Raw genomic sequence first — 9,701 nt, 5'->3', positions numbered from 1 at the left:
CCTAGGTATGGCTGATATCTTGGGCTGGATCATTCTTTGTCGTAGGGAGACTGTCCTGTCCACTGTGGGATGTTTAGCAGTATCCCTGGCCTTTATCTACTGGATGCTGATAGTAATCCACCAATTGTGACAACCAAAAATGTCTCCAGACATTGCCAAATATCGTGCGCGCGCGCGCGTGTGTGTGTGTGTGTGTGTAACTATCCCAGGGTTAAAGGCATGGTTTTAGGAGTCACACATAACTTTGGACTAGTTAGCTACCTCTCTGAGCATTAGTCGGTTTTCTCTGTAAGATGGAGACATTCTCACATCACAGGTGGAGCTTAAATAATATAGGTAAAGTGCATGGTCTGTCCCATATCAAACATTTGTTGAGGGAATTCCCTGGCGGTCAAGGGGTCAGGACTCTGCGTTTTCACTGCTGAGGGTGCAGGTTCAATCCCTGGTCGGGGAACTAAGATCCTGCAAGCCGCGTGGCCAAACAAAACATAACAAAAACAAACAAACAAAAACATTTGTTGAGAGCAGCAAAGACTCCTCTCTCTCTCCTGCTTCTCTCTCTCCTGCTCACATCCAAACTCCTAGGCCTCTCAGTTTTATCAAGTATTTCTTGTCTATCCACTCTTCTCCATTCGCTAAATACTCAGTGTTTATGTCCCTCCCAACCAAATTCCTATGTTGAAATCCTAACCCCCAATATTACGGTATGAGGAGGATGATTTGGTCACGAGGGCCGAGCCCTCATGAGTGGGATTAGTGCCGTTATAAACGAGACCATAGGGAGCTCCCTGCCCCTTCCACCATGTGAGGCACAGTGAGAAGATGGCTGGTTTTAAACCAGGAAGCATGCTCTCCCCAGACACCAAATCTGATCATGGACTTTCTCCAGCCTCCAAAACTGGGAGAGATAAATGTTCTTGTTTAAATCATGTGATCTACAGTATTCTGTTATAGTAGCCCCAATGCGCTAAGACACCATTCCTATCTGGATTATTGCAATTCCTTTGCAACTGGTTGTCACAGCTTCCAGCCAGCCTTGTTCCCCTCAGGGCCACACTTCACAAGGCACAGGAGGCCTTCATGTTCTGGCTGCTGCCCACCTCTCCAGCCCCACCTCTTGCCCCTCCTTGCCTTGAGTTTCTAGTCTAGCCAAGCTGAAATGCTAGGCATGCCTTTTATACCATGGTTTCCTGCCCCCATGTATTAGCTCACACTGTTACTTCTGCCTGGAATAACCTCCCACTCTCTTCTTTGTCTGGCTGACTCTTGTTCTTTAAGGCTCATTTGAATTTCACCTCCTCCAAAAGGTGATACCTGGAGCCTCCTTTCCTATGCTGGGCTCAAAGCTTGTCCTCTGTGCCCCACTCTGCACCCCCTGGCCGGGGAACTATCTATCTCCTTGCAGTATATTTTTGTTTCTGTGTCTGTCTCTGCAGGGCTGCATGGGGGCAGGGAGTGTGTCTTTTTTCATCTCTAGATACATAACATCCAGCACATCCCCTGACACACGGATGGTACTCAGCAAATATTTGAGTGAATGAATGGATACGGCGGCATCATTACCCTCTATGTCAGGTTTAGAGCCACAGTTTAGAAGTGGATATAAAATAGTCCACAAATCTGCTGTCTCCGTGGTTCTGAAGCACTGCTTCCTCAGCCAGGGACTTGTGGCAGGCACAGTGCTGACCAGTGACACTTGCATAAACGTGCGAGATTGATGATGCCGGAGCGACCGCACCACCCATATCTGCACCACCCATATCTGCACCACCCATATCTGCACCACCCATATCTGCTTACAACAGCATCAGCTGGTCCTCCTGGGAGTCACAGGCAGTTTCTTCACCTTTTCCATCTGTGGCCTTTCAGGTATCCTAATTCACGGCCCTTCCTAACTTCTTCACTCACCTCTGGACTGACACACTTGCGTTTCTGCAGTCGGCCCAGTCACCCCTCAGGGGAACAAATGGAGATTAAGCACTCTCTGTCCGTAAGCTATTGGAGGCCTTCTTGCCGCCCCTCAGAGGAGCCCACCAGGGTGTGAGGCCTGCCTCTTCTTGGTGTCTGTCACTGCTGCAGCCCACTGGGTAGACCTCCCTCTTACCAGGCCTGAGGAAGGAAGCCCAGGCAGGCACCAAGAAGTTAAAGGTGTTTCGTCAATCTTGCCCTCCCTCCTTCTCCGATAACAATATGGCTTTGTTTGTCAGGCGTAAGATTACAGGGTTGGCCTGTGGAGTCCAGAGAACCTGATAAAACCCTTTTTAAGCTCAGCTCTTTGAACCTCAGTTTCTCCATCAGTCAGGGGTGTGTGTTGGAGGGACGTGGCGTAGGTAGATCACTCGGAATTATCGGGATGCTGCCGAGGCGTATATGAGGGTAGCTCGAGCCCTGCCAGCCCGCGGGGACTCGCAGGGGATCCCGGAAAGCTGAGCGACATAGCCCCTGAGCCCAAGGGCGGGCGGCAAAGGACCCCGCGGCGAGGCGGGAAAGCTGTGTGGCCTCTGAGCGCAGTTGGCTGGCAAGAAACCTGGCTAGGGGAGGGCAGGGGTCTGCGGGGTCGCGCAGGGCGGGGCGGGGCGGCAGAATCAGGAAATTCCCAGGAAATTCCTTTCCATTCCGGCACTTCCCGCCCCCCTTCCTTGGGTGCCGACCTCTCCGGACCCTGGGAAAGAGAAAATGGAATGCTTTTCGGGTTTCCTAGCATCTGTCCTCCAGCTCCTGGCACTCTGGGGTTTGGAGCGCGCGCGGGATCACAGGACGCCGGCGCGCCGGAGTTCGGGGCCTTCGTGTCGGCGGGGGCAGTGTCCAATCCCCCGGCGGCTCCTGGGGCTCCCGAGCGCGCGCCCGCTCGGTCCCCGAGCTCGGGGAGGCGTCCACCGGCTTCGGTCCCGTTCAGCTTAAGCTGGTGTCACATGAGCCGCGGGGGAGTGGGAACCCGGGGAGTGGGCGGGGGCGTGCGCGCCCGGAGGGGGCCGCCCAGTCCACCTATATGCGCCGCGGCCCGGCTGACGGATGCCAGGAATTCCCAATGAGAGGCGATGGGGGGAAGTTTGGGCAACTCGGCCTGGCCAATGGAGAACCTCGGGAGGGCTCTGCCCCTTCCCCTCGCCCCCGCCCGCCTCTGCTCCCGCAGCGCCAGTGTGTCCGCCTCGCTCAGTGTGCGTGGAGATTAGGTCTGAGCGGCCGCCTGAGGCAGGCAGTCAGCGAGCTCGACCCGCTGCCGCTGCCGCCGCCGCCGCCGCCGCCGCCGCCGCCCCTAGCAGCCGCCTTCGCGAGCAGCGCCGCGGCGGAACCGGGCGCAGGGGAGCTAGCCCGGCCCCGCCAGCCCAGCCCAGCTCAGCCCATCCCCGACTCCCTCCCCACGCCGGGGCAGCAAGCCGCAGCAGCCGCCGCCGGGAGAGAAGGTGGAGGAAGAAATCCAGCCCCTAGCACGCGCTCACCATCATGGACCATTATGATTCCCAGCAAACCAATGACTACATGCAGCCCGAGGAGGACTGGGATCGAGACCTGCTCCTGGACCCAGCCTGGGAGAAGCAGCAGAGAAAGGTCAGCAACCGCCCCAGCCCACCCCAGCCCACCGCAGCCCCCAGCCCCGGGCCACTCCGCCCGCAGAGCTCTGGGCTCCCGGCTGTGAACCGGTTCCAGGCGCGCACGAGCGGGGGCGGGGGATGCGCGGCCGCAGCGAGGAGGGGTGTTGGGTTACAGGCGCGGGGCGGAAGGGGGAGCGCCCGGGTCCCAGAGCCCGCGAACGCCGAGGCCAAGCGCGGGGAGGTGGGGCCGCCGGCGGGCAGGTCGCGTTGGGGCGGGCTATCCAGGCCACCCGGCTATACAATCGCACCAGCCCCGGGAGGGCAAGGCGCAGGGGCGGTGCTCGGGAGGCTGGGGCTGAGTCCCCGGCTCGGTGGCTGTTAGCTCCGGATCGATTTTCCCTTCCCTTCCCCGCCCCTTGACCGCCTTTCCGTATGGCGTGCGGTGGCAGCGCGCTTCCTGGGTCGCCTTGGTACCTGGAGGGGACATGCTGCACGGGTCCTCCCAGCCCCTGCCCTCAGGCCGAGGGGGAAGCGGGCGCCGGCGGGATTGGCAGCCTCCTCTGGGTCTGCCTGGAGGTGGACCTGCCAGAATGCGGTTGGGGCCGGGAGAACGCGGGGGCAAACGCGAGCTCCCCAGGGGGCCCTGGGGGGGGCGGGGTCTGGACGGCAAACCGTTTTATTGCTTAACTCAGTGGTTGGTAGCTGCGAGCGGAGATGGACTTGCGTCTGCGTCCTGCCTCTCCGACCCCCGCTCATTCCCGGGAGATCGCGAATTTGGGCAACTTGATCTGAGTCGAGGGGCTCTAGGGCAAGGCATTGTCTCCGGGGATATTTGGGGTCAGTCACTGGGGCTCCATGCTTAGCCAGCGAGGCGCGTCCCAGGCGCCGCGTGCGAGGGCGCGCTCCGCCACTGGCGCTGGGCTCGGAGCTGGCGATGGGACCCGGGCACAGTGGCCGGTGGCAGGAAGAGTTCACAACCCACTCTTGTTGTGGGGGAGAGGGCGCCCCAGCCCTGTCCCTGTTTCCTGCCTGAGCGGTGAGCTCTTGCCCCAGGCGGCCACGTACCCTGAACACCCCCTCCCCCTCCCCCGCTCCCATCCGGTCCCTCCTTACCCCCCAACCCCCCACCTCCACCCCTCTGCTGATCTGGGAATGGGGGGGGACAGGATGGCGCGTCCCTCTGGATAGTGCGGTTAGGGCTGGGCTTGAGGGAGAAAGCTCATGTCCAAAAATGGTAACATTCATTCCCTTTTTTAAACTTAAAAGGGGGGGGAGTTTAGGGAGCCGACTGAAGTTTTTTTTCAGCCAAAGGCATCCTGTATTAGCTCACTCAGGAATCCTAAGCCCTGAAACGGCGCCCTTTTACTCACTTCATCAGGCAAGAAGAGGTAATTTAAAACACGCGCACAAAGGGCTTCCCGAAGCCGGGCGACCTGAGCTCCAGGGTCTTGGCTTCTCCTGGACTCAGCCCTCTGTGGCCGCATCCGAGGGTTCCCGGGCTTCGAGCTGACTTCTTTGCCATGTGTGGCAGCTGCTTAAACACCCCTCCCCCTCTTCCTGTCGGCCCCTCTGGGAGAGCTGGGGGAGAGGTGAGTCCTCCCTCACCCGGTTTATCTCCTGGGTCAGTTGGGCTGTTGGTGAAATCGAGAAGGGAGTTATTTGGAGATTCCTATGCGGGAAAGGGTGGGGCTCTTCCCCCCCCCCCCCACAAGGTGCAGCTTTCTTGAGAATAGATTTTAAATTGGACGTGAGGAGTGGAATTAGGGATTAGGATGTGGTGGATATCTTGGGATCTTCCATGGGCAGTAGAAGAGGAAAAATTCCTGTTTGCCTAACACCTACTGTGTGCCTGGTGGGGCAGGAGTGACAGGACTGCCCAAGAATTAGGAATTAGGTCCTTTTAAGGACTGTGGGACTAAGCACCGGGCACTGGACCTGCACACAGTACCCATTATTATCAAATGAATGAATGAATATATTAAAAGTAGTTGGGGAGAAAAATTATATAAGTCTCTTTCTCTCCACACACACACACACACACACACTCACAGTCAAAAACCCTGACCTGGGTGGTAGTGGGTGTGCACCAGGCTTTTGGGCAGCCAGGTGGGAACAGGGTCACCTGGGAAAGTTGGTTATCTAGGGACAAACTCAACAGTTCCAAGAGCTGGCATTGGCTGATGTGTGCCAGGCACTCTTCTAATCATATATATTGTTTCAGTTGTTACTGCCAACAGCTCTGTGAGCTGGGCACACGTGAGGATGAAGAAATAAGGGGCAGAGGGGGAAGTAACCAGCCCAGCGTCCTGACGGGTGCATGGTGGGGCTGGGATGCCGCCGTGTTCTGGGCAGGCAGCTTCCCCTCACTTGTTCCTTGTTGGTGAGAGAGGCCGGAAAACTGGGTCTGGCATCCAACCCTGCAAAGATCTCGGACCAAGAGGAGCCAACACCTGCTTTGGTGGGTTTGTTTTTTTCCTGCCATTAATTATTTCCTCTCAGTTTCTGCACATTTCCCCTAGTTCCCAGAGGGCTGGTGGGGATATAAAGTGGTACAACAAGTGGAGGATCAGACTTAAAGTAACTTGGTGCTTTTGACACCCTCCCTGCTGACCATGGGAGGTGAGGGTTGAGTGGGACCAGAGTTAACGAGTAGACAGAGGCCGACCATTCCAGATGCAGGCGGGAGAGTGAGTCTGGGGGTGAGGGCGGGGAGGAGGAAGACACAGTGCCGTGGGATACAAAGGCCACTGGGTGGGAGGCTGAAGACCCTGTTTTTAGCCCTGGTACAATCAGTGCTATGTGTGAGACTTCGGGCAAGTCATTTTCACTTCTCTGAGCTGTTATTAGAAACTTCAGCACATACTTTTGGAGCACCTACTCTGGGCCAGGCCCAGTTCCAGGTGCTGAGGGTAGAGCAGTGAACTAGACAGGTGAGGTCCCTGTCCTTGTGGCCCTTCCATTCTATTTCCTCCTCTGGCCGTGCGCCTGCCCTGCCCACCCCTCGGGGCTCTTAACAGGCATCAGATTAAATGACTTCATGGGCAAACGGTAAGGCTGATGCAGATGTAGGTAGAAGTTCGTGCAGGCAGCAGGCATGACTCAAGAACCTGCCTCAGGTTGGCCACGGCTTGTCCCTTCAAAGAATGTTTCAGTGCAGAGTTCATCATGCTGGACTCCCTGCCTCCAGACACAAAATGCAGTGGATTGGGGAAGTTTACCGGCGTTCATAGTCTTTCTGATCTTGGAGGCTGAGCGCCAAAGTCACCTTTTCTAGGGGCCCCAGGTTTGAATGCCCATTTTGGGGGGATGACCATAGTCCCCACTTTATTCCCTCATGTGGGTCTCACCCACGCCCTTGTGTGCGCACTCGCATGCATGCCCGGGGTCAGGTGGGCTGGAGAGGGCATAGGTTTTGAGTAGCATCCTGGCTTTACACTTTCAGGCTTGTGGCCCTGGGCAGGTTAACTTAACCTCTCTCAGCCTCCAATACCCCCCTGCTGGGCTGACAGCAGAGAATATGTAAAATGGCAGCTTCTGCTGTTCAATTTTTTTTAAATTAATTAATTAACTTTTATTTTTGGCTGTGTTGGGTCTTTGTTGCTGTGCGTGGGCTTTCTCTAGTTGCGGCGAGCGGGAGCTACTCTTTGTCGCTGTGCGCGGGCTTCTCATTGCAGTGGCTTCTCTTGTTGCGGAGCACAGGCTCTAGGTGCGTGGGCTTCAGTCGTTGTGGCTCGCGGGCTCTAGAGCGCAGGCTCAGTAGTTGTGGCGTACGGGCTTAGTTGCTCTGTGGCATGTGGGATCTTCCCAGACCAGGGCTCGAACCCGTGGTCCCCTGCATTGGCAGGCGGATTCTTAACCACTGCGTCACCAGGGAAGTCCCCCTGCTGTTCAGTTTTATTCTCTCTCTTCCCTCTTAAATCCTAGAGGCTCTGGTTTAATGTGTATTCCCACAGGTGCCAACCCCTGTTTTTTTTTTTTTTTTTTTAACATGTAGGACCTTAAATAATATTTGTTGAGCTGATGGAAGTTCAAACAGAGAGGCGGCCCTGGCAGGTGAAAGAAGGTGGTTGTAAATAGGCCCAGATGCTGATTCTGTACCCACGTCAAGCCAGGTTGTCAGGGGATGTGGCAGGAAGAGAGGCCACTTTGTTTACACTTGCTTCTGGACTGTGAGACCATCATCCCAGGAGCTACCAAGGCCACCGATCAAGATGGAGGACTGCAAAGTGGGTGGGTTTACCTGGGGAGGAGTGGGACATCTGCTTACCCTGAAGGCAGGAGGTTAGGACTTCTAAAGCCAGAGTGATGCCTGGTGGAGATAAGAGGAGAGAATTGGCCATCGACTCCATCCTCATAGCCCCAGTGTTCTCCACTCCTTCCTGCTTCACTCCCGTGCCAGTGTCCATGGGAGCAGGGACCCAGCCTGTCCTGTGCTCTGCCTGTCAGAGAGTCAGGCCTGTTGTACATGGTCCAGAAATGATGCGAACAATTGGATAAATGGCATCATGCATGGCTCCCAACTCCGGGCCAGGGGGGTGGAGATTGGGATGAAATGCTTTACATTCCAGATAAAACACCCCATCCTGGGGCTGGACCCCAGCTCCAACCTCTGCAGGTGGACATGCTCTTGGGCACACTGGGTTCAAGTCTTGGCCCCTCCACTGACTAGTGGTGTGATCCTGGGTGAATCACTTACCTAGCACCTAGCATATAGTGAGTGCTCAACTATTTTGAGGAAGCAGATTTGCTATGGCCTTTACCCATGATGCTCTGAGATAAGATGTAGTATATAAACCCATTTCAGAAGGAGACCAGGTTGACTAGAAGGATGTGGGAGTTGTGTTGTCCTTGACCTTTGACCCCGAAGTCAGCTCTGGCTCATTCAGTGTCACGTGACCTCTCTGGTTGCTCAGTACCTTTACCTATAGAATGGTATAGAATCCCTTGCCTACCCTTTCCCTACTTCCCTGGGTATCCAGGATGAAGAGATGAATGCTGAAGTGCTTAAAAACTTTGTCAGCTGGTTGTAATACAGGTAAAATGACCTCAGAGAATGGATTTCCTCTAAAAGAGACAATTCTAGAATGTCTTCAGCCCTCTCTGATAATTAGCTGAGGCCGTTCTTTGGGTCCGGCCCACACCCCCAGCTGCTTACCCAGCCCTGCTTTGCTCCAGGACCGGTTACAGCTGCTTCCTCTCTGAAACCTGTCCCACATGGGTGCGCTGAGCACAGGTGCCCCACTGGTTGGTGAAGTGATTGACAGAGCCCGAAAGAGAGATAGAAGAGATGGACGAGGCCTAGAGCATCAGGGCTGTGGGTGGAGGCTGCCACCTTCCCTGCCCTGGACAGATAGATGTGAGAGTGCCCGGAGCACAGGGGAAACCAGACTTTCCAGTTCTGAGGAATGATGAGACATTGAGGGCCTGCTGGTCGCTCGAGATGGGCTTGTAGGATCCAGCCTTTTCAAAGGGAAAAGGAGGAAACTCATTTCCTGAAGTCTGACTTCTTGAGGAAGGCTGCCAAGGCTGTGCTCAGTGGGACGGGGCTGGGAGAGGCCCTCACCTCTGGGACCTTCCTTGTGGGGCGGTTCTGTGTGAGGAGGTCAAACTAAATGGGCGTCCTGTCATTTGGGATTTGTGGTTGGGATTTGGGCCTCCTTTTTCCAGCTTCTCGAGGAAGGCCTGGGGCTGGGCGCCTGGCCAGTGGCCACAAACCACAAACCTGGCTGGAGGACTTGTCACATGAGACCTGGTGCCTCCTGCCCTGCCAGGGTAGAGCGGCCTGAGACAGGACCCAGCCACAGACCTGCTACTGTGTGTCTCTAGGGAAGAGCTGTGTCTCTGCTTCTTACCTTCTAGCCCCTTCACAGTGTGAGAACATGGACCATTTCTCCTGTGGAGTCAATCAGTGAGCGCTGATCGAACCCCTGTTAGGTATCAGATGCTCCACCCATGTGGGGTTGTGGAAATGACAGTTTAGGTGCAGAGGGAACCAGAAAGACAGAAAATCCCACCAGGCCACGCCAGTCACGGCCGGGGGCGTGGCATTGGCCACTGTAGAGCAGGAGCCGCCACTGCTGCCTGAGGTGACAGGAAAGGTCTTGCTGGGAAGCCTCCCCTTTCCCTGGCAGTTAGGTTGTGTGTGTGTGTGTGTGTGTGTGTGTGTGT

At 56.0% G+C, this 9,701-nt stretch overlaps 1 protein-coding gene across 3 annotated transcripts in view; it reads left to right on the top strand.

The window, feature by feature from the left end:
- Positions 1–3,163: 3,163 nt before the first annotated feature.
- The window catches only part of ACTN1 (actinin alpha 1), a 96,160-nt gene continuing 89,622 nt past the window's right edge, over positions 3,164–9,701 (top strand). The window contains exon 1 of one of the 3 annotated variants that reach the window (XM_029238793.1): positions 3,164–3,549. In XM_029238793.1, the coding sequence (XP_029094626.1) occupies positions 3,445–3,549 (105 nt within the window). In that variant the 5' untranslated portion in view covers positions 3,164–3,444. The remainder of the gene's footprint in view (positions 3,550–9,701) is intronic. The other 2 variants (XM_029238796.1, XM_029238794.1) reach the window with 2 other exon arrangements.

The sequence above is a fragment of the Monodon monoceros genome, unplaced genomic scaffold (assembly GCF_005190385.1).
Source record: "Monodon monoceros isolate NGI ecotype Baffin Bay Population unplaced genomic scaffold, NGI_Narwhal_1 Super_Scaffold_21, whole genome shotgun sequence".
In the NCBI taxonomy this organism is placed as follows: Eukaryota; Metazoa; Chordata; class Mammalia; order Artiodactyla; family Monodontidae; genus Monodon; species Monodon monoceros.
The sequence above is the reverse complement of the archived record's forward strand: the minus strand, read 5'-3'. Positions and strand labels throughout refer to the sequence as shown.